The 24,097-nt window shown below is 39.6% G+C and overlaps 2 protein-coding genes across 3 annotated transcripts; both read right to left on the reverse strand.

Annotated features, from left to right (window-relative positions):
• Positions 1 to 1,386: 1,386 nt before the first annotated feature.
• Positions 1,387 to 13,917, reverse strand: usp40 (ubiquitin specific peptidase 40). Of its 2 annotated transcripts, none has more exons than XM_023399400.2 (31): positions 13,196 to 13,917; positions 13,009 to 13,076; positions 12,810 to 12,923; positions 11,870 to 12,034; positions 11,505 to 11,651; positions 11,251 to 11,394; positions 10,927 to 11,055; positions 10,601 to 10,717; positions 10,167 to 10,274; positions 9,837 to 10,037; positions 9,538 to 9,673; positions 9,244 to 9,325; positions 8,863 to 9,034; positions 8,675 to 8,759; positions 8,514 to 8,584; positions 8,018 to 8,427; positions 7,787 to 7,943; positions 7,621 to 7,681; positions 6,974 to 7,027; positions 6,657 to 6,745; positions 6,399 to 6,485; positions 6,268 to 6,304; positions 6,031 to 6,095; positions 5,301 to 5,375; positions 4,995 to 5,213; positions 4,605 to 4,723; positions 4,427 to 4,492; positions 4,080 to 4,290; positions 3,662 to 3,757; positions 3,479 to 3,573; positions 1,387 to 3,239 (listed from the first exon to the last, which is right to left on the reverse strand). In XM_023399400.2, exons 1-31 carry the CDS (start codon positions 13,389 to 13,391, stop codon positions 3,131 to 3,133), a joined length of 3,885 nt encoding a protein of 1,294 aa, XP_023255168.1. In that variant the 5' UTR covers positions 13,392 to 13,917; the 3' UTR covers positions 1,387 to 3,130. The 2 variants fall into 2 exon arrangements, with proteins under 2 accessions (XP_023255168.1, XP_087028171.1); XM_087172045.1 differs by having other exon boundaries at positions 9,538 to 9,676.
• A 530-nt stretch (positions 13,918 to 14,447) lies between these two features.
• Positions 14,448 to 22,572, reverse strand: LOC111649683 (thrombospondin-type laminin G domain and EAR repeat-containing protein-like). Its single transcript, XM_087172046.1, has 13 exons — positions 22,206 to 22,572; positions 20,936 to 21,159; positions 20,432 to 20,799; positions 19,917 to 20,007; positions 19,640 to 19,784; positions 19,407 to 19,538; positions 19,246 to 19,316; positions 18,218 to 18,379; positions 17,913 to 18,120; positions 17,570 to 17,802; positions 16,148 to 16,326; positions 15,931 to 16,032; positions 14,448 to 15,641 (listed from the first exon to the last, which is right to left on the reverse strand). The coding sequence occupies exons 1-13, from the start codon at positions 22,288 to 22,290 to the stop codon at positions 15,488 to 15,490; spliced, it is 2,154 nt and encodes a 717-aa protein (XP_087028172.1). The 5' UTR covers positions 22,291 to 22,572; the 3' UTR covers positions 14,448 to 15,487.
• Between the last annotated feature and the right edge of the window lie 1,525 nt (positions 22,573 to 24,097).

Consider the following 24,097-nt stretch of genomic DNA (forward strand, 5'->3'; position numbering starts at 1 on the left):
GCCTTACTATACTATTTCATTTGATGCCTTACTATACTATGACGTTGTTATGATGTTTTATGAGTTAATATACTATGATGTTTTTTTGACCTTTCATGCGATACTATACTGTGACGTTTTTTGGCATTTTTATGCCCTATTATATTATTTCATTTGATGCCTTGCCATATTATGACATTTTTATGACCTTTTATGCCTTAATATACTATGTTTTTTTACCTTTTGTGCCATACTATACTATGACATTTTTTGGCATTTTTATGCCTCACAACACTATGTCGTTTTATTCATTACCATACTATGACATTTTTATGACATTTCATGCCTTAATATACTACGATGTTTTTTGACCTTTCATGTCATACAATACTATTACGTTTTTTATGATTTTCATGCCATACTATACAATGACGTCTTTTGGCATTTTTGTGCCTTACTATACTATTTAATTTAATGCCTTCCCATACTATGATGTTGTTATGAGTTTTTATGATTTAATATACTATGATGTTTTTTTGACGTTTTATGCCATACTATACTATGACGTTTTTTGATATTTTTATGCCTCACAACACTATGTCGTTTTATTCCTTACGATACTATGACGTTTTTATGAACATGCCTTAATATAATTTGATGTTTTTCGATGTTTTATGCCATACTATACTATGACGTTTTTATGCCTTATTATACTATGACGTTTGTATTACCTTTTTTGCCTCACTATACTACAACGTTTTTTTTTTTGCCTTTTGTTGCCTTATTATATCCCGACTTTTAAGGCCTTACTATATTGTGACGTTTTATGACTTTTTATGCCTTATTATACCTCGACTTTTAACTTCTTACTATATTGTGATGTTTTTATAACTTTTAATGTTTTTCTATACTATGTCATTTTTTGACTTTTTATCCCTTACTATACTATTTTGTTTTTATTCCCTTTGTGTCTTACTATACAATGACCTTTTATGCCTTGCTATAGCATGGCTGTGTGTCAGTGATGGTCTTGGGAGGCATATCCTTGGAGGGTCGCACAGACCATGACTGTTGTTAGGTACTGGAATGAAATCCTCATAGCTATTGTCAGACCTTGCGGTTGTACAGTGGGCCCTGGGTATGTGAGTGTGCAGGCAATTCCTGGATGACAAAGGCATTGATGCAATTGACTGGCCCAGACATTCCCCTTACCTAAATCCAATTGAGCACCTGTCATTAACGTGTAGTAACTTTCACACCAATTCCTCTAACAGTTGTTGAGATATTTCTGGACCATTTGACATTACCATTCATAAAGCCATGACACCAACAGGGATAAAAATTATTAAAGCCACAAATTCTTGTGATATAAAACACCATGACCAAGACAACTCAACATGACACAAGTGACATTTACTACTGAATACCTTTATTGTTGATAAAATACTTTCTGCAAATACAATCTGAAACGGATACAAATAGATGTCCACTGTCATAATTCAGCAGATCAGTCCTTATCAATAACACCAAAGATGTAAATGATACATGATACAAAATTAAATTTCACTATTGCTGAGTATATTGTAGATTTTATGCATCTGTTTCAAACAAATAAAAAAAAATCATTTCTACTTGCAAATTCTTGGCACTGGATGAAGACCAGATTAACACATGAAGCAGCATAGAAAAAAACTTCCTCCCCAAAATCAAATCCTCCCAAAAAAAAACAAAAAGAAAAACACCACAATTCATACAGTAATACAATTATTTTGTCACTTTCTTCAAATAAGTTATCTAAAGAATTATTTTTACTTCCCTGAAGTTCACATTTAGTGCATGCAAATGAAACATTAAATGTTCCTCAATTAAAACTTGTAAATCAGGGACCTTTACCTTTACATAATCAAGGAGAGAAGTTTTACAGTATATTTCTGGAGCAGAAGTGAACAAATTCATCTGGCATTATATATGGTTATATAACACAATGTGTCTTCTTTAATATTCAGTTATATCAAGGGTGGATAATGTCCAATGAAGGACAATAAATCTCCACTTTCACCCTGCAGCTGATGTGTCATTTTACACCCAAATTGTAAAATACACAGAGCCAAAACATTAAACAATGTGTCATAAATGTGTCTAAATACTTTAACTGTAGTTTACTGTAATAGAGCAGGGCAACAGTTGAGGGTTAGGAAAATTACAAATTAGACAAAAAAAAAAAAACAATAACAGGGCAGCAGAGGTAGAGTGAGAGAGGCAGAGAGTGAGGTAGGGAGGACAGAGCAGCACTGAGGCTTCTCCATGTTAAGGCCTGTCTCTCCTCTCCTTTGTCAACCTAAAATAAGCCCATCTATAGAGCCCATGATCCAGGTAAAGGTTTTTGTTAATGGTGCACAGTGACAGGTTTATTATAAAAATGAGAGTCACTTCTTGTACAACCAATTACCTTATAAAGAACATCAGGACTTAGTGATGGTTGATTCCCTCTTGCAGTGGCTTGTTGTACTGGAAAATTGGTTAAAAGGAAGCCAAAATTTAAAAGCCACTGGCTGGTGGCTACCACTATACATTTTCACCCTGATTGCTACAGTTTAACTGCGGCAGTGTTTGAGAGTTAGTACAAGCTTCAGTGCAGTATTTCACTGCAGGTTTGTGATTGCAAAATAAATACTTGCAGTATAAAGGTTACAAATTAGCTACTGGTGGATGCAGCAAAAATCTGTCCTGAAGGTCACACATCTCCCTCAGAAAATATAAAAACAGAAATTAAATTCGATAAAGGGCATGTGTGGCAGTTGTCATACTAAGAGCTTGTAAAAGACAAGCAAGACAAACATGGGTCATCCAATAAAAAAAATCCAGTAATTTTGCATAGAAATAATGCAAATTATAGCCAGTTGTTACAAAACATCAAATCAAAGTGCCAAAGAAGAAATTCTCTCTCTTCCTTTGCCAAAAATAAATAATTCAGAGGGGAAGCAGATAGGAATTTAGGGTTTGATTTAGTCAGTTTTAAAAGATGTGTGGAGAAAAAAAAACGGCACAAGACTTATGTCAGGTGGATTGTCCTAACTGCAACGTGGCAGCTGTGTGCGCGTGTGTTTTACAGGTAGTACTGATTTGTCCATACACCTAGGGGAGTGGGGTGCTATCTGAACTCCCCAACACTGATTGACAGTGCCACCTCTGGCTTCCTGGATTTGGTCCGTCCAGCCTTCTTCTGTAGTCCGGCACCATCAGCGCCCACAGTCTCCCCTCTAAACATAAGAAAGGGAATGACATGTTACATAAAAATAAGAATAATCACAGCTAATGGACAGTTTTGTGGTTTCAGAGCTATAAGTCACTGCAGCCATGAGGTGACTGCCAAATAATAAATACTTGGACTTCCTTTTCCCCGCACACAGTTGAAGCAGTAACATCTATAAATGTTACACAAAGTAACAAACGTTTTCCCAACTACGGCATGTGACAAATTAAAGTGAAGAAGTCCCACCCTTTCCTGCGTTGCTCTGCCTGCTCTCTGAGCCTTTGCTGCCCTTGCTCATCCTCCACAGTGATGAAGTCCCTGTTCTTGTCAATCAAAAGATTCTGAAAAGAAAAATCAAAAACAGACTGAGCGTTTCTTAAACAAAAACAAAACTGACTCTTTATGAACACAGCAGGGTTGTATTAGTACCTTGATGCCGATTGTGTCGCCATCTTTGAGGTGGAATGGTGCTCCCAGTAGTGATTCTGTTCTCTTCTTCTTTTTCTTTTTGGAAACCTGCTGGCTCTGAAAGTAAAAGACAGAAGGCATATTATTCAGTGATAATGTGACCAGGAATGAGCAACACATACAAGAATACTGAGATTTGCGTATAATTTCTTGCTTATAAAATAAAAATAAAAAATAAAAGTTCCTGATGAAATGATGAATTGAATGATCAAGGTCAGATCTCTTATTATTAGCCAGATTTTACGCAGTCAACCTTCCTCTGTAGTGTTCTTCCAGAGGAGTATGATACTTTACCATTTCCTCTACCAACTTTTCTATTAAAAATTCAAAGAAGTAAAGACATACATATAAATATACCCAAAAAAACTTGTATTCCTACCCAGTTGGATATTTCTTCCCACGTGTGTTTGTCTGGCTGGTGCTTTGCCAACAGCAGAGAGTCAGGAGAGAGGCCGTAGTGTGCAGCTAGACAAGTACGTAGAGAGCGAGGAGAAGAATCACGGGATGCATCCCAAATCAGCTCTTCTGGAGGGTAGTAACACCTCTCCCCTGGTACTCCCATCTTAACATTTAGCAACACTTCCTTGGGCCTTAGGAAGAGGGGGAAATAAGGGATCAAATGTGTTACAAACACAAGTGAAAGCAAAGATTTCAACAGAGAGGCTTAATTCTTGAACTATTTCTCATGGTGGGATACCAAAGGATTAGTTACATCCTAAACCTTACCCAAGATCCTCCTCTTTCAGCAGCTGTTGCACGCAAATGTCTGTACCACTGATTAGCTTCAATTTCCTGATCACGAGAAAACAGAAGAAAAAAGTAATGACTCAACTTTCTGTATCCATCCTGATGAAAATAATCTGATGGGTTTCAATTATAAAACTGGCAAAAAAAGTGGTCATACCTGAGCGTCAGCTGTTGTCCTCTGAGGATTCGTGCCAGCCTCAATCCCTCCATCTGCCATACGCGCATGAATGCAGTGGTTGGCACACACACATTTTGGAGAGCAGGCAGCGTCAACACCTGATACAGAGGTAGACAATAAAGTAAAGTAAGAGAAGCACTTTTGGTAGAGAAAAGCAGCAAAATCACATGCCTCACTGTTGCACCTGATCCCAAGCAAAAGAACCATAACAGCACAACTAGTGACATATGATGGCAGAAATATTTAAATAAAAGCCCTTCTTAGACTATAGCACATAGTGGATGTGACCCTGAATTAGTGAACATCAGATTTAGTCTTGGCTAAAGAGAACTTGTTGTCAGTCTGACAGAATCAGAATCTAGACTCTACCTGAGACTTGAGATCCTCCAACATGGCTTCGTCTGATATCTCCACCTGTCCTACACTTCTCAGGTCCACCATGTTGCCACCACAAAGAGGAGGCGAGTGACTATGTGTTTCAACTGCCTCCAGCATCTGCTCCTCAGCGTGTCCATTGTCAGTTGGATTAAAATCTGTTTCCATGTTTTTGGGATCCACATACAGCCATATGGATAACTTAAGAAAACCCTGAGGGAAAAAGAGACAACAAAGGCTAAAGAGAGAGAAAAGCTATAACATAAATTGTGAATCTCCAGCCAAAAAACATTTAAGTACCTTCGGAGGAAGTTGTCCCTCTGTGACGACTAATGTCTCTCCACTGCTTATCTTGAGCTCTGACAGACAAGCATCCTGAGAATAAAAGGTTGCAGTTAACATGTGACTGACATATTGATGGAAAACAGGAGAGGAATTAATATAATTAATTAATATAGTATAAACATTTTATAATCGCCTTTCACTTAGAGCTGCAATGATTAGGTGACAGACATAAAATTATCAGCAAATATTCAGATAATCAACTAATTATTTAAGTAATTATTAAATTAAAATGGTCAAACTTTCCCCAGTTACAGTTTGATATTTGTGAGGATTTGCTTTTTTGAGTCTTTATTTAATAATTTTTACATTTTGGACTGCTGGTTAGACAGTACAGACAATCAGATGACATCGCCTTGGGCTTTAGGAAACTGTGACGGACAATTTTCACTGTTTTGTATCATTTCATAGACCACATGATTAATCCATTAATTGAGAGAATAATCTGAACATTATTCAATAAAGAAAAAATTCTGTTTTTTATATTTAAGTTTTCAGTCAGAGTCAGAACTTTTGAACTTTTTCAGTCAGCAATTATTTTTTCCTGGTGCTTAACATCATTTTAAAAATAAGTGAACATGTACATATGCAGGTTAACATTAGAAAACAAACAAACAAAAAAAAGATATCTGTGTTCACTGATTGATTTAGGTGTTATGTCTTATTTACACTACAGTCAGCCACTCACCTCATCCATAAGTGGCTCGCCAACCTCTTCACACCAATCGAGCCTCCTCAAGTGCCAACAGGTTCCTGCAAGGACACATTTAAATGACATTACAAACCAGATACTGCCGCAAAGCACCACAGTAAAATACCCTTTTGATTAGTCTCAATTAGTCTCACAAAAGCAGTGGTAGTCTACATTACATGCAAGTTACACACACTTTGGGAAAACAACAGGAAGAAAAAGCTGTAGTTTTACCATCAAGTCCGACAGCATCCAGCATTGCCTTTAGACACTGCAAATAACATTATGATTAAATACATTTTAAATGAAATTTAATAAAAGCACATTATGAATGTTGCAGAAAACAAGTAGATTTTTTCTTTCACCTCTTTGACTGTACAAGTCTCCTCCACAATTATGTCCATCTCCATGCCAGCAGAGGGCGATGAGCCCACAGAGAAATGCAAGAAAAGCTGAAACACAAGGAGAAACATCTCCAAACATCAGTCAAATATTTAAATCTCTTGTAACTCCTCGACTTGGTGGTAGAAGGTACTTTACTGGCACTTAAAGGTTCTGTAACTTTCACCTGTGCAGCTGCAAATACAAAGGATTCATTGAAGATTTCAAATAAAAAGACACACCTGTGATGCCTTGGGGGCATTTCCCGGACAGAGAGTGAGTGTGGTCATGAGTCGCACTCCTGCATCCCGAACACTCAGCTCCTCGCACACTGTCAGTAACACAACAAGTGCACCTCAGTAAATGTTTGCTTCAACTTCAAAGACAGATGATGAAAAAAGAAAAATTACAGGAAGGGATAGTACCTTTTAAAAATTTTGACGAGGGGACAGTGTAAAGGAATGTGTATCTTAATATTTTGTTAAAATGAGGGGGGATTTCCAGCTTTTAGTTATCTGCACCATTAAAATCACCCCCAAGGTAGCAGATGACTAAGTACCTGGAGGAAGGAGTTTCCCTGAGCAGTCCACCTGTCTCAGACAGTACTGTGCACCTGGTCAGTGAGACAGAAATAACAGCTGAATGAAGAATTTGAACATATAAAGAGTCAATATAAGAATCCAAACACAAATTACTTGAAGAAACTCAGGAGGTCCTGAGCCAAGTTTCGTGGTCAATACCAGGCATAGTGTGATTTATCACATCTTTCAAATACACTTATAATATAACTGTTAGGTCTATATTTTGATGCCTACAATGATCTGTTTTTTTTTTATATACATACATGTGTTAACATACAGGTCATATCTATCAGTGGTGTTGTGCAGGACTCCATTATATTCAGATGTGTTTTTAATATTCTGATCCCGTCATAGGGAGGAAAAAAAGTTAGAAACACCTCTCAATATAGTGTAGTTCAGTGCAACACCACCTTTAAGTATAACCTTAATGACAAACACACAATTGAACTTACACATTATAGTTCTAAGAGATTTTAAGCTTTCTGAAGTGTTCATGTGCTGCTGCTTAATGTAAACAAATACCAAAATCAGACTGGGACTCAGCATCTGCATATACAGTAATAACTGACCCTGACTAATAATGGAGGGTTGGGAACATAGATATGTGTAACATTGAGCAACTTGCCTGGGCGAAGCTCCTGTAGCTGCAGCTCCTCTATGGCCCTCTGTTTCACCTCACACAGCAGCTGTAGCAGAGACACATTAAACAAGACTACATTTTTGAGTGGAAAGATAAAAAGGAAGAAGAGACAACAAGATAGAGCAAAAACAGAAGCACAAAAATTACTGACCATATTTCCTGTGGCTGGAACCTTAATTTTCTTCCTCTCCTCCTCCTCCCCCTCCCCTTCAGCTCCTCTTCCTCCATGTGGTCGAAACTCCACCTGGAGCCAGCGGCAGTCAGATGGTGTAGTCACAGTGACCACATCTCCATTGAGGGTGAACACACTAAACAAAGACGACAGCTGTAAAACACAAACGTAAAGAAAACCACACATACTACATAATGCAGGGAGTTTTACTTGCTGTCGAAGGACTGTGGCTCCAGCACCAACAGCGCGTCTCCATCTTTCAGCGACAGTTCCTTTAGCGTCCGCTGCATGTCATCGGGTGGGAACACTCTCCATCCGCTCGCCCCTCCTCCTTCTCCTGCCCCCTGCTCTCTTCTCTTTCCTCCCTTATGCTCCTGGCATAGCAGACTCTCCTTAGGCTCCCCCAGTGCCTCCTTCACCTCCCCAAGTGTCACACCTCCTGCAAACCCTCTCGCCTCCTTTTTAAGTCCTAGCCCGCCATTTTCATAACCACCTCCGCTCTCCTCACACTCCACCCCGTCCCCCACTTCCTGCTCCACATCTTCACCCAAAAAGGGACGGACTACATTCAGCAGCACTGGCTCCCACTCAGCTCCAGTCAGGATAGTCGCACCACACACCTGAGGAGATAAAAACCAGTATAAAAGTGAGTTGATCTGGATCTTGATGTTTGAGCATGTTTGTTATGGACGATGCTTTTCTTCACCTCTCTGCCGTTCCACACAAACAGGTCAGAGTTTGTGTAGATGCCTGCGCTGTACAGGGAGACATTGTCATCTGGAAAGAGAAACACAACCAGAAAGACATTACAGAGATGTACAAAATCTCTTGAAGTATTGTAGTATTAGTATTGAAGTAATGTCTCACCTGTGAGAGTATTGTAGAGGTGTAGACCAGCTGGAAAACTCTTGGCCACAGTCAAAGCCATATCCCCTTCCCAGAGTTCCTGCATCTGAATAGACAAATCCACATATGAAAACACAAACATGCAGTGTATTTCCGCAATTTTTTTTTTAGGATTTAAAACACTTAATTGATTTTAGGAATAAAGTTACCTGGTAAATAGCTAATCGTAGGTCTCCTACAGTCTTTCTACGGTCAAAACTGAGGGTGGTGCTCCCGTTGTGCTCTTTGTTGGCTGGTTGCAGGGCTCCGTTTTCTAGGCGGTAACAGGGTGCCAGGTGCAGGCGCAGCTCCACTGTGTTATTGGTGGATTCAAACTTCTCACTGTAACGGAAACAATACAGATTCATATCAATCATTTTTGCAACAAACCATTTTTCATATACCTTTCCTTTTTTGACTCTTACATTTACTGATTTAGGAATTATAGATACCCCTGAACCGCCCATAGATTGAGACTGAACTGTCAGGTAGAACTGATTAAATTGAGGTTTAATGTGATAATACTTTAATATATGACTGTGTTTCTGTACCGCATCTGTTGCAGTTTGACGTTCTCCTCTTGAGCCATCTGGACGAGGTGAGAAGGAACTTTATATTGTGGATTGGTCAAAGCTGAAAATGTAAAAAAATTAAAAAAATAAAAATATTGTGAATATACACATTTTAGTCATCTTACTACTTAATCTGCTATTAACTTGGTAAATGCCAACACTGTTAATGAGTTATCAGGATGAAATCAATGATTATTTTTTTGACATGAACCCACTCAACCCAACTGGGCAGATATAAAGTTTCCAAAACAAATGAAAACCAGCGTCCATTACCTTCATTGGGCCTGTGCAGCTGTGTTTTTCTGTAGAACAGCATGTATGCACTCTCTTTACCCTGGAACTGCTTCTCTATGTCAGACTCCCTTATGGAGGTCACTGCAGAGTCATTAAGGTCAAACCAGTGGCTACCCTGCTGACAGACAGGATGTTACACCGTGAGAAACAGGCATGAAAAGTAATCACAAGATGTCCACGAGGAAACTAGATGAGGAAAAAAATTTCAAAAGGCTTTACACTGGATAAATGTCATTTTCAAGTCTGAATTCCTGCTTAAGTGTGATTTACTCTTGTACCCCTGGTTCAGGTTCTGGTTTCTGGACCAGTCCTTCCTGTTGTTCAGTAGCTCCTGGGTCTGAAGCTGCTGAAGGATCAGAGTTAGTAGTCTGCTCTGTTTGGCCAGGGGGCTCAGTCACTGGGTTTGGCAGGTTTGTCTTCAGTGCTACTCTGGTACCATTGGACACCAACATGAACACATCATTGTGGGACTGAAGGAACTGCATTGGAAGAGAATTAAGTAAAGAAAAAAACATTTACAGGCAGAAGAAATAAGAAAAACTGGAACAGACAAACTGATTTAAGCACAAAAGGACAACACTGATCATTAGCAAAGAAACCAAAAATACCTTTCCTATGGGACCATAGTGTTTCCTGAACTTTTTGCTCCAGGATGAACCAATCTTATCCATGAGTTTCTGGCCCAGTTGGTCCACCAGGACACTCTTTGATGGGTCCTAGTAGACAGGAAATGAACACCACCTCATTCATTCATTTTTCCTATACCACTGACTCCATATAAAAACTTGAATTAAAGCTCACAGTTGTATACCTATGCCAAACAGTTGCATTTTACATCCATGTCTGTATAGATTCATATAGTATAGTATATGTAATGAAGACTAACGCTTCAATAAGACACTATATGTTTTTCCTTTAATTTGTCACCCGCAGAAAGATAGATGGACAACCTGAAAACATAATCCCTCCAGCCATGGCTGTCACTGGTGTGGAAGAATAAAACATGTACGAGAACTAGATAAAAAATGTGTTGTTGCAGTACCTGGGCAATTATAGTTGTTAGGACAGACAAAGGGTCATCTTCTTGCAGCTTTGACTCACACACTTCCTTGACTTCCTCCTTGACTTTCCTTTGAGTTTTAGGTTTGCAGTCCTCCTCCTAACAACAACACAAAGATGCTGCCATTTCCAATGCACACATTCAAAGGCTTGCAGATGTTGATAAACTTTTCTCAATGACCAATTAGCCATTTGTCAGTACCGGCACCTTATATTCTAAAATGTGAGTACAAATAATGACTTCTTATTTGTACTAAAATCTGTGTTTTTGTTTTTAATCCTCCTGTTTGCTTTTTTATTTTTTCTCACCGGTGGCTCCCATTGACCGAGCTCGTCAATGTCCCTGATATAAACGTGGTAATGGCCACCATAGCAGCCGCCCTTATGGATAATCACAGAGAACAAGTCGTAAGTGTAATCAGAGTCCTCTCCATCAGTCTGTAAGAGAGGAACACATAATAGTTTACTTTTTAAGACATCTTATTTTGACCAAGCCTTCCAACATTAAGTTAAACCTGAGCCTGAAAACCAATAAAATGGAAAAATAATAACAATAATTTAAATAAAAAGGTTCTGTTAATTGTGCCGAATCTGAACAAAAGTGAGGTCAGAGTGTTAAAATCTGTCAGGTACCCGTTCACAAAATGGCTGTAGGTTGATGGTGTGGGGGAAGCTGTAGCGTCCTGTCTCCTTGTATCGCTCACATTTGGCATAGTCAAAGCTGAATCTCAGCAAAGACATGGTCATGAATGGAGGGAGCTTCTTCAGCTTAGCAGACTGAATAATAGCAAAATGAGCAAAGAAAGGAAGGTGAGAAACAGTGAAAAAAAATATTAAAACATTTTAATATCATTATAACCTCTGTTATTATGTTAGCACAATCTGACCTTGGCAGCAGTGACCAGCCTGTCACACTGTGCACAGCGGTACAGGTTATTGCCCTCAAACAACTCCTCCTCCACAAACATGTTCCACAAAGCCTCCTCAAGGCTAGACACGCCACAAACACACACCGTCAGGTCCAGGAAGTCCTCCTATAGAAGGCACAAATAAACATTTACACCAGATGTGGGTTAATTGGAAATCTTTGTACTACTACAATATCTCCTGCAATGGCAGGCATCAATTTTATTAAATCTTACTTGGCAAAAGACATAAAACATATTTACAATTTTTTTTAAAAGGACAAAATATAACTTTACAAAAGCAGCCAGGTCAGAGAGGCAGAGAGGCTTATGGCATATGGACACACCTGTCTCTGGCTGACATTTCCACACTCCTTGCAGACAATGCTATTGACAATGGTACCATGGTAGAGCCGGTGAATAAATGTACTACCAGTGGTGCCCACAAGAGAGTGCTCCAGAGCGCTGAACAGAATTCTGTTCAGCTCCTGCACGTCATGCTGATTTGTCCCCTAAAAGAGGAGGACAACAGAAAAGATCAAATCAGGGACAGAAAGACATGTGCTGTGTCCTAATGCCATATTATGTACAAACAGTTTGCAGTGCGTAACATTTTTTTATCATATAATGTTTTTGTTGTTATTATAGAATAAATCAATGCATTTCAGTTTTATACTTAACAGAAAATCATGCAAGACGTCAACCACATAACATAATAACACCAACTACTTTTTCTTTTCCAGCAGAAAGCAGCTTCTTTACACATATTGATTTTATTGAGTGTACTTAATTCATTTTACCACTGAGAACACTATAAATATTTGTAAAACCTCTGTAAAATCAGTTTGTAGTAAGGGATCAGGACACAACATGTCACTCTTTACTTTGAACCCAACATTACACACAGCAACTTTTCAACATTTTCATGTATTATGTGCACAGTCACTCTCACCTCTCCCAGCTACGGCTTAGGTTACACTTTCCATTTTGAGCGATTGATTTTAGAGCTCTGGTTCAAATTCTGTTTCTTTCTCTCCCTTCATGTTTTTATTTTCATATATTTCATTATCCCTCTTCACAAATTTATTTTGCATAAATGCGTCCACACAAACTCAAATTCTAAACAGGCTGCTGACCTGACCACTATTCAGTAAGTCTGAAAACCGATTTGGTGAATTTCAGCATATATTTCATGATCAGACTGGAGAGTAGATGAATCTCGGAAATGAGAAGTGTAACCTGAGCCTCCCTTTCTCCTTCTCACTGAAAAAGATAACGGGAACAGACCTCGCTGCTGTTCCAGCCAAAGCTGTCAGTGAGGTCGGCAGTGGAGGCACTCTGCTGGTCCACCAACAACAGACGGGCAAACAGTCTCTGGAGCTCCAGTGGGATCACTCTCACCTGAGGAAAAGAAGGGAAAGCTTCATTACCCTTCACAAAGACACACACATACGTGGTTACACCTTAGACACCTTGCAATTCTTACTTTGGCCCCTGGTTTCTCTTTGTCTTCCAGGGATCCTAACTCCTCTGGCTCCAAACTGAACAGCTCCTCTGCAAAGATACACACAAAACAATGAATAAGTAAATAAATAGTTAACTGTACTCTGTTTGGCCTCTGTAGTGGTGGACCTCAGTCTCTTCCTGCGAAAGGAAGAGTAACTTGTCCTTACCTCTAAACTCTGGGGTGAACAGCAGGGTCTGAAGCAGAGAGTTCAGGTAGCACGTCCCTCCCTGGTTCTTGATGCCGCACAGATTGCTTGTTCCTCGAGCTGGAGGCGGCTCGTCTCCCCCCTTTGAAACTCTCCCTTTGGAGGAAGTGGAAGAGAAGCCTTCCTCCTCATCTTCTTCGAAAAGATTCCCGAACATGGCGTGCGAGTTTTCTTTATTTTAACTCAGTTTTCTCTCAGTTATGCTGGGACTCAGCCTCGTAGTAAACCGTGTTTTAACACTCCGATGTGCCCTCTTGCTATCTCATCTTGGTCTTGCCGAGTTCTCTGTTGACAATGGCCGGGCTGACTCTGAAATAAGAGGACTTCACGGGGCTGAACATATCGACTATTACCGGATGTATATGCGTTGGCCTCGCACTTATGTTATTCACGTAGCTTAACACGCTAACAAAGGGCAAATCAACAGCAGGACACTGATGAGCAGCTTGACAGCTCAGCGAAAATGTTAAAAAAAAAAAAATCAGGTTCTCCGTAACGCTAACCGTCAATGTATCTACGACTAAAAAATGGCGCCCTCTTCCCGAAACTGCAAGGACTGATTTAAGTAAACTGTTACTCAAAATTGCTTCGGACAATGGCTCTTTCTTCCTCTGTCGGTCTTATAACAGTTAATAAACGAAACGTAAATACAGATATCGTCGGTGAACAGTAGGCAGCCATGTTTCTTCCTAGCAGAGAATGTAATGGTGCATTCTGGTACTTGTAGTATCACACCTGGTTGCCATACATGCTTAAAATGAATATAACTGACGATATTTGTTTTACATATTACCTGGCCAATGCGTATAAGCATTTTTCAGTCTTTTATAATTTCTGTAATTTTCTGTCACTTCACTGGTACGGCCATAATATTTGTTAGCTACATCTCTTTTAACAGCAGGAAAATACACTGCCACAAAAACTACATTTCCCACAATTCTTCTCTTAGATATTACAAAAGGGTCATGGGACTTGTAGTGTGACAGCACCAAAACACGTTTCACAGTTGCCACTATAGTTGATGGCATTTATGTGCCCACGGCCATGTGTGCAGGGTTGCATACCAATCAAAGATCTCACCAGTTATCTGATTGGAGACGAAATGACTTGGAATGAAAACATGTACTTTTGATCTTAAAGGGTATGTTTGCTACCCTTGTTGCCTATGCTCTAACTAAACATATCTGAAGATTAGACAATACAAAAACAGCCCTTGTTTTGAATATAATAAGTCTGGTTTATTGTAATTTCAATAATTTACTTTCACTTTTACATATATATTTATAATTCATGCAGTCAAAGGCAAAAAGTTACAATCAGTCCAAGTCTTTTTGAGAGAACACATTCCACTAGATAAACAAAATGTTAAATATAATTTCAATATAAAATGCTTTTACGGAAATATAGGAATCTTAGAGGCTGTCCATTTCTGTCGGAAAATGCACACAAATAGACATATTCTCATAGAACTTTTGTCCACACTAAATTGTCTTTTTAAAATGAGGTTTAGATGTTAACCTAGCACAAACAGTTAATATTGTGGGATAACTGTATGCAGGGTTAGTCATTATACCAAATTACCCAGGCAAAACCCCTGGGAGATTTTCTGAGTAGTCACCACAAAAAAAACTCTGTAATTATTTTACTTTTTTTTTCGTATTTTACTAATTGGTTTAACTGTTAAATGACATTTTCTGTAAATTTTATCTCCCTACATGATGGTCTAAATGCAGTTTCAAAACTGTCTCCATGCTGCAAGAATATAAAAACGCTAGATTAATCCTTTTATCATATGTCAATTTAACTTAATGTTTCTTGCCTAAAACCATAAAATACAAAGATATTTACCCTAAGGAATATCAGAATAATTCTTCAAAATCCACCATGTGCAATTTCTTTGTAGTTGTTGAATGCAATGTCCTCCTCAGCTTGTTAAAACCCGCTAGACAACCCCCAAAAATAACATTAAGGACATGGCTTTAATGGTTGCTAAAACCCTGACAGTATGTAATTGAGGTTGACCCTGAAATAGTGGACAAGCATAGTTTTGTAAAGGCACACACACATTTCAAACATTATTGCATACATTTTCTCACACAAAAACACAGACACAAAAGGACAATGTACACCCTTACAAAGAATGACATGCACACACACACACACACACACACACACACACACACACATACACACACACACACACACACACACACACACACAGTTCACAAAGCCATGTGCACACTCTCTTTTTGCCTAATAGGTTTTCAGTTTGAACACTTTGGAGAGAGGTGCTTTGGCACTAGAGTAGATCAGATATGATTCTCCTTTAAAGCTGAAAAACTCCCAGTCACTGCACCCAATGGTTGGGAGCCAATGAACAGGAACAAAGCCTTCATATCCCTGCCATCTAAAAACAAACAGAGAAGAGGAATCAAATCAAATGTGTATTTGCATCTGCTTAAAAATAGCTCTGGATCAAAAATTAGCTGTGGATTATTTCCTTGTTCCTAGTGAATCCTCACGTGTCAAAAGTGCAGGTATGACTAGTGAAAACTAGTCTGGCCCACAGGAAGAAAATAAATCTACATTACAACAGTGTAGGTGTATGTCCCTGAGATGATTTCACTAAGTTACATAGCAATCAGTATGGGTGAATTATTTCACACTGGGAGGGGTGTTGTTGACAAGTTGACTACCTGTAGAGAATGCTGTTGAGAGAGTAGGATTCTCCGTTAAAGGAGTTAGCGACAACCAGAAAATGTTCCTCCCCGAGGCTGAAGAACTCCCAGTCCACTGCACTGGAGAGACATAAAGGTATGTGGTGATTACATGATTACAAGAGGGTGAAATGCCAGGAAGTGTTCCTGTAGTCTATCTGTGTGTATACTGTGTATAATGCTTGCAGATATGTACCTGTAAGTGACAATGTCCTGGAAGCGGACAAATAGCTGTCCATTCATGTCAAGCTCATAGATAGTGGAGTTGATGGCGTATCGACTTGGTCCGTTACCATGGAGTCTGTGTCCATTGGCAACAACCAAGAAGACTCTGCTGCCAATCTGAAACATCTCCCAGTCTGTGGCGCAAAATGTCTAGATTGACAGTAAGAAAGAAAACATACTGTCGGTGTGGTGGAAGTCTGAACAGTGTTAAAACATGGAAGGAGATATGAGAGGAGTATACGGCTTTGTGAGGCTGTATTTAGGCGCAGCAGTGCTTAGAGCTACAGTACATGCTAACATCAGCTTGCTAACATTGCTCACAGTGACAATTGACATGCTTATATTTAGCAGGTATAATGTTAATCATTTCACCATTTCAGTTTAGCGCATTAGCATGCTAGCATTTTCTGATTAGCACCGAAGTTATTGCACACATTTCTAAGTGAAAACTTTGACCTGGTGGTGGCACGAGAGGATGAATGAGGGGATCATTAAACTGGTGGGGACCTGAAAGTTTAAATAAAATTTCATGGCAATCCATCCAAACAGTTGTGGAGATATTTTATTTAAAATCACAAATTTCAACATCATGGTGGCACTAGAGGGAAAACCACAGGACCAGCAACCTCAGCAGGATTCGTCCTCTGGGGATCATGCATGCATGTCTGTATAAAATTTCATGGCAATCCATTCAATAGTTGAGCTATTCCAGGCTGGACCAAAGTGGTGGAACCAACCAACTGACGGTTTGACTGACTGACATGGCATCAATGCAGCCACACTGTTAGCATGGCTTAAAAGGTGTCAAAATTATGTTTTCTTTCTCGCTCAATGATTTCAGGTGATTAATTTCCCATTGCCCCAGGGTGTTCTTGTGAACCCTTGTATCAAGCTGTGGAGTTTCCCTAAATCACACATCTCCTTATGGTTTCTCATGTGACTATCAATGTGTCAACGCTCTCTCCTCAAATGTGGCTAGATTCAAATATATGATTCACTATCAGTTACATGTCAAAGCATTGCTATCGCTGAGGCAAATCATGGCAAACCACATGCTCTATTTTTGGCTCTGTCTTAAATGCTTATACACGCCCGTTACTCGCTGCCCCATCTCTCTTTTCATTACCCCTTTATCTTTCCCTGTTCGTTTTCCCTTCCTTCTGTGTGCACAGACAAGATAGATCGTTTTTCATACTCATCTCAAAAATACAGATCCCATCAGAGGAAATCAAAGCCCAGCTGGTGAGAAAATGAATGGTATGGAAATCATGCAGCAAAATGTTACGGTAAAGTGCTCCTTTCCACCCACGTTTAAACACCTTCCAAATTTACCCTGTATTGCGGTGTAGTACCAAACATCTGACACTGAGTGATTATTATGTTCACCACATACCTTAATTGTCTGGAACACCTGGAAGCTTCCATTGATCCAAACATAGATGACAGAGTCTACAGAAGTGGTCACTCCATCGAAAGCATTTGCAACCACAAGGAAATGGTATGGTCCGACAGTGAAGAACTCCCAGTCATAGGCCCCTGAGGTTGGCAGCATCTGGTGAACCTCAAAAGACTTTGTTAACCTGTTCCACCTGTATATCACACTGTCTATAGTGTGATTATTATTACCTGAAAGACAAACCAGACAGAGAAATGTAATATTTTGATATTTTACACAGATTTAATACAGAAATTCTGGACGTAAACAGGTAGTTATTTGATGGATATTTAGTTTTTACCTTGTCTATGATTGGCCACAGCGAGATAGGTTTGTCGATTGATGTTAAAGGCTTCCCAGTCACGGGCACAGTAGGTCTGCAGAGACTGGAACTGCACAAACTTTTTTCTTTTCTTGCTCCACTTGTAAATCACAGAAAAGTCCATCTCTGACTCTTTGTTAAAACGATTGTGTGGCCCTCCCCCAGAGTTAGACACCACCAGGTATGTCTAGATCAAAAAACAAGACAGAGGGAATATGGCTTCAAAGCTTATTTCTACTGTAGTGTGATTTCTCCAATGCTTTTTTACTTCCTTTTCATCATACTTTCTTTCCCATGTTGAAGTGTCTCCAAACCAGGGCTTCATGGGTGGTAATATTCTGGTAGAGCTTGAATCCTGAGTGGGTCCACAGATACACAGCAGAGCCGGAGGCTTTGGAGCGGTGAGCCATAGCAGCCATCAGACCCATGCCAGGTACCTGGAAAACCTGAAGATTGGATTAAAGAAAAAAGAAAACTGATATCTTAAACTTAGTAGACAGTCATGTTGTATGGAAGAACAAAATCACACAATGGTGAAAATTAAGACTACACTAGATTTTATACAGAAATCAGACCAACCAACAGTGGGGCTGTAACAACATCAATCATAGCCGACCAAGATTGCCCCTGTGAATTTCACAAATATGCACCTCTCTACCTACATGTAATTACATTTATAATTACATTACATTCAGTCGGCCGATGCTTTTGCCCAACGCAGTTTATAATATATGCATTCAAACCAGGCAGGTGCAAAAGTCATATATCATCCAAAATTGAAAGTGTATCCAAGAGATGGTAGTGTCACATTGAAACAGAGGAGCAAGATACAAGTGATCTCCTAAAGAGAAGTGAGCAGCTAGAACAGCGGTTCCTGCTTGTGACCGTTTGTCACAAGGATACATGTCTGTGAGTTGTGAAGAGTGATTTTCCTCTCACTTAAGACTTTTTCCTCAGAATATTTTAGAGGCCTGAAGTGGTAAAAGTATAAAATATTTCACATGGAAAAAAAACTGAGCTTGCTGAAGACTAAACATAACTTTTTGGAGCTGAGTTTTTTTTTTTCTTATTTCCCACTGTGGTAATTATCTTGTGACCAAATATATCTATTTCGTGACCCCTTGTAAGCTCCCTGACAACCTGGTTTAGAAACCATGGTCTTGAAAAACACTAGACTCCCCAAAAGAAAGATGTGTTTCTTCTCTTGTCTGCCTTTGGTTTCCTCAGCTATAAGTATCAGTGAGGATTCAAGCAATAGTATAGACACAACAGATATACATAAACATTCATTTTTAAATAAGTGGATGAATACCTCCACATCATGTGTCTCTGAGCTGGTGGTTAGGACCTGATGTTCCAATACATAGTCCAGTCTTTTGTGATCTAGAGTAGATGAAGAGGTGAAAATTTAATCAATGTTCAACCCAAGCCAAGAAGAAAATTGCTCATGATGGGTTGATGTACAGTTCTCACCCTCTAGTACAGTGATCCACACTGTACCGTCGCAGAGGTAGAGGCCTTTCCTGAGCGGGTTGAACCACAGCTGGCCTTGTTGCAACTCTGAGCAGGAGCGCTCCAACCCCACTGACACTGGCTCCTCCGTTTCTGACAGCACGTGATCAAAGCACAAGGGCAAGCGAACAATTAAAGAGGCAGGAAAGAAGAGAGGCCATACAGTATCAAATGGCTTGTAAAATGCAATTTACCATGGCTTTCACCTTCCCTCCCCATCACAGGCAGATCTAAGAGAAGCGGTGGTACTGACAGAGCTGCTAGTTGGGGGTCGGAAGAGGGGCAGATCTGACGGGTGGCATCCGAACCTGGCAGCAAAACCAGCTGCCGCAGCAGGCCCTGTACGTGGGCAGCACATAAGATGGAAAAGCTTTTCACAAAAATTTATTAACCTTGTAGTTTACAATAGTTTGGCAGTTTATTTTCTTGTTAATGTCATTAAAGTTAATAATGGGGAAAAATATGTCTTACTGAAAACAAGCCTTTCCATCTCCCCCGACTGCCAATGTGGAATCTGGATCCCTGAATGTTAAGGTCTGAAGGGAAAGGCGTGGAGGGAACGCTGTTTGCCATAAAAAGATATAATTATTTCTAATAGCTGGAGTAAGTTGTTTTTCTTCTGTAAATGAACATGAAGCGTATGTAATTAAAGTAGTCTCTCACATTCTTCTGTTGTAGTCTGAGACAGAAAAGTATGAGACATGAATTGTATCGTATAAGTACTGTATGGGTGCTGATATTCCTCCCTTCTATGCGCCAGAGGGAGTTTCCACTAAAAACCATCTATCACATACTGTCAGGCCACTATGATATGGCTGCAGGGGTGTGAGCAGATTTGGAGCAGTGCCATTGTATTGTGGTGAAGGATCTACTATCCCTCAGGGGGATTCAGAAGGAACAGGAAGAGGATGGTGGGAGGCAGACAGTCAACAGAAAACAGACAGAAGCACTCAGGAGGAACAAAAAGGGGAAAAAAAGGAACTTACATTTCCACTGGTGAGTTACAGTCCACTGTGAGCCTCACGTGACTACCAATGGTTAAAACCAGAGTGTGCCACTGGTTATCAGCCAGTTGGGTGCTTCGAAACACCCAGTGCTCTACGACCCCTCCGTGACCTTTAAAAAGGAAGTGCAGATATTTTCTCGAAAACCTCAGTCCCAGGATGATCCGTCCATGTTCCTCATTACTTTTGCCTTGCTTCTCCTCCTCCTTCTTCTTCTCCTCCTCTCCATCGTGTTCTTCTCCACTGACACCCCTCTTTTTGTTGCTTTCCACAACATCTCCTTTATCGTTCTCCTTCTCCTCCGCTGCCACTGTTTTTGGCTCCATCAGTGAAAAGATGTATTCATTCCTCTGTACGACAAATAGGAAAAACATTAAGGCACACTGTATTTGGCAGGAGTGGAAAGTAATAGAATATATTTACTCAAATACTGTGCTTAAGTATGATGTGAGGTACAAGTAAAAGATCTTGGTGCTTCTTGCTCACCGCGGATGCAGCGTGAGTGACTTTTAGAGTCACAACAATGGAGAATTCTTTTGGGAAGAGGTCACAATTCACCAGCAGCTGGGAGGAGGGAAAGCTCAAGACAGTATGAGGGCTGGAGAAATGTACACCCCTCACCCCTCCAGCCTGCTTCATGTGCACCCCGGGCACAAGTTTGGAGGTGTCCCGCTCGAGGACAAAAGACAGGAGATCCAGAGGGAGCAGATCTGCAAACAATAAGAGAATAAAGAGGTCAGGAAGACGTAGAAACTGCTATGCTATAAACCAGTGGTTCCTAACCTGAGGGTTGGGACCCCCTAAAGAGGTCGCAAAATAAATCTAAGGGTCCTGAGGTGATTAATAATACTTTACTATACATATACTTTACTCCACAGCAGTTAATTGATGGCATGAGTTACACGTCACTTAAGACAGTAAGATTTTTGCAGACAAAACATATGAAAAATAATGAAATATGATCAAATATGATGTGTTGTTATGAATTAAATCACCAGATATTTTATACCGGTGGATTAGTTAAACGACAGAAATAAACTGATTGACACTTTGATCATGCAAAAATACCAAATATTTCAAGGTTCCAGCTTTTCTAATGTGACAGTTTGCTTCTCTTCCTTGTAAATTCAATTAATTTTTAATAAGAAGATTGAGATTTGGTCCATCGGTTGTGATAAAGGAAGGTTTCACTTTAGGAACACTTTTTTCATTGAGTACTTTAACTTTTAGTACTTTAAGTGCATCTTCCTGACTACGCTTACATACTTCTACTTCTCAACGAGTATTTTACAGTGTAGTATTATATACTTTTACTTGAGACTTCTTCTACCACTGCTCATAGGTTAATATTCATCATATTAAACCAAGGTGTCTCAAATAGACATACAGCAGCTTTGTTTTAAAGTGTGAAGACATCATATGGAGAGGTTGAGCTGAGTATCGATCTTCTGATGTGTATAGAACAGTTGTGGAATCCTAACCACATCCAATGTCTGTACATGTTTTTGGACGTTAATTTAAGTTAGTATTGCTTGCAGTACTTCACCCACAAGCACTCCCACCGTGCTGTGAGCAGATGCAGACAGTTAGAATTATCCAAAAGAATTTTAGCTGGGGGGGTTTCCCAGGTTTTTAGATGAAACTGTAAATCACCGAATAATCATTAGCTGAACATCACATGTTTTGAACTGGGCTGAGGTAACAGAGAGTAAAGCTGAGGTTGGGAGAGATGAAATAGGATAAAATGGTACAATACCTGTACAGTGTCTCCATGTGTCTGTTGTGGTGCTGATGACCCTTAACCCGAGGAGAAGGAGCTGCACAAATATCAGTGATGACATTTCAAAAAGCCTGTTTGGTTCAGTTGCCAGTCGATACGAATGTCTCCATACTGAGGGTATCTCTTTATGTCTTTTCTCCCTTTTGTCTCTATGTTAAGTGACAATACACACCAGACGATTGTGTATTCTTCATATTGACCTAAATGGGCGTTTTCAAATCTTCCAGCCCCAAAGAAAAAAGTCTATTCAACAAATTCTGTTGAAAATGATCAAAGCTATACTGGCTACCTAAGCTTCACATGTACTTCAATACAACTAGTAGAGGATCTGTGCTTGGAGAGAATTCCATTCATCCGTGTGGAGAATCCTGCACCTGCAGCTCCTTTTAAACACCGGAGCCATGCAAATCACTAAACAGCCCGTCACTCATCCTCCCACAACCGCCTCTGATGACACAGACCTGCCAGAGGGGTGAGCTGCTCCATTGTGTGTGTGTGTGTGTGTGTGTGTGTGTGTGTGTGTGTGTGTGTGTGTGTGTGTGTGTGTATGCTCACTTATGACAGACAAGCAGACAGAGAGAATATTTTAATGTAATAGTATTGAAAATATGTCAAAAGACAAATTCCTCCAGACATGCAGTATGCGAAAGGGGCCTTAGCAGCCATAATTTTGTTTTCATTAAAAGGCAACTTTAAACCAACAGCAGAACATCTGTGACCTTTGGTCCACTAATGCATAGATGGATATGAGCTCAGCTATTATCATATTAGCTGTTATCCCATAGTTTATTAGCTGAGAAACCGAGGTATGTGCATGAACTCAACTGTGATATTAAAGTCTAAAACCTGGTTGTTTTCCTAAAAGATTTGCAAATATTACTTACTGAAAATGCAATGAAGTCTCCGGACAGTGAAATCAAATGCTAAGTGGACTCAGTTATATATTTGAAATTAGGAAAACATTAAATTATACAAATACTGCAATGGACAAAGTACAAAGAGGGCCTTGGTCAAATAGTATTTGTAAATAATAGTATTTGCATTTATTGTAACCTGCTGTGTGCAGTCTCTATAGCTCTTAGACTTATAATCATCTGTGGTCACCCAACAGATTAATAGTCCTAACAACTTCATAGAATATTTGACCTCTGGTTGTTGGTTACTAGGCGCTCGCTATATAATCAAACTGTGTTTTCAGAAACAGCGGCATCTCAGCTTGTGTCAGATCTCTCAGAATCGTCTCATCCACCGACCGGCATATTTACAAGTCAAATGCACTCCGTCTCTCTTCCTCTCGCCCACATTAATATCATAGACTGCACATAGACCAGGATACAAGATACCAACTCTGCCCTGTCCTTCTTTTCCTCTATCCATTCATTAATCTTTCTTCCTTCCAGGCACGGCAGTGAGTGTGTGTGACATTCTCCTGTGTGGTTTCAGATGGATCTGTTTAGATGCAGAAAAGTTGATGTAGATTGGCACTTGATTTTCCTTATTCCTGGTTTGACTCATCAGCCTCTGTTAAATCTTATCACTGTTTCAGTTGCACTGAATGCAACTATTCAGTCACTTTATCAGATCAGATCTAAGGTTTAGCATCAGGCCTCAGGCGATCCAGGTCACCCTGGAAGTTAATACACGGTTTAAAATAATTATCTGACTTGGTTTGATATATGAACATACATTTTATGTTTAACCTGCTTTCATTTAGTTTGGTCTTTAAATGAAGTCATAAGTACATTTGAGTTTCAGGACTACTATAGAAACTGGTTATTTTACCTTTTGGTGTTTTTTTCCTGCATCATACTTCAATTTTATGCATGATGCTTTTTAAGGTTTGTTGTGTTGCGTGTTTCCACATGTCC

Source organism: Seriola lalandi, unplaced genomic scaffold, assembly GCF_002814215.2.
Source record: "Seriola lalandi dorsalis isolate HSWRI2012SDOR001 ecotype SW California unplaced genomic scaffold, Sedor1 jcf7180002051685, whole genome shotgun sequence".
NCBI lineage: Eukaryota > Metazoa > Chordata > Actinopteri > Carangiformes > Carangidae > Seriola > Seriola lalandi.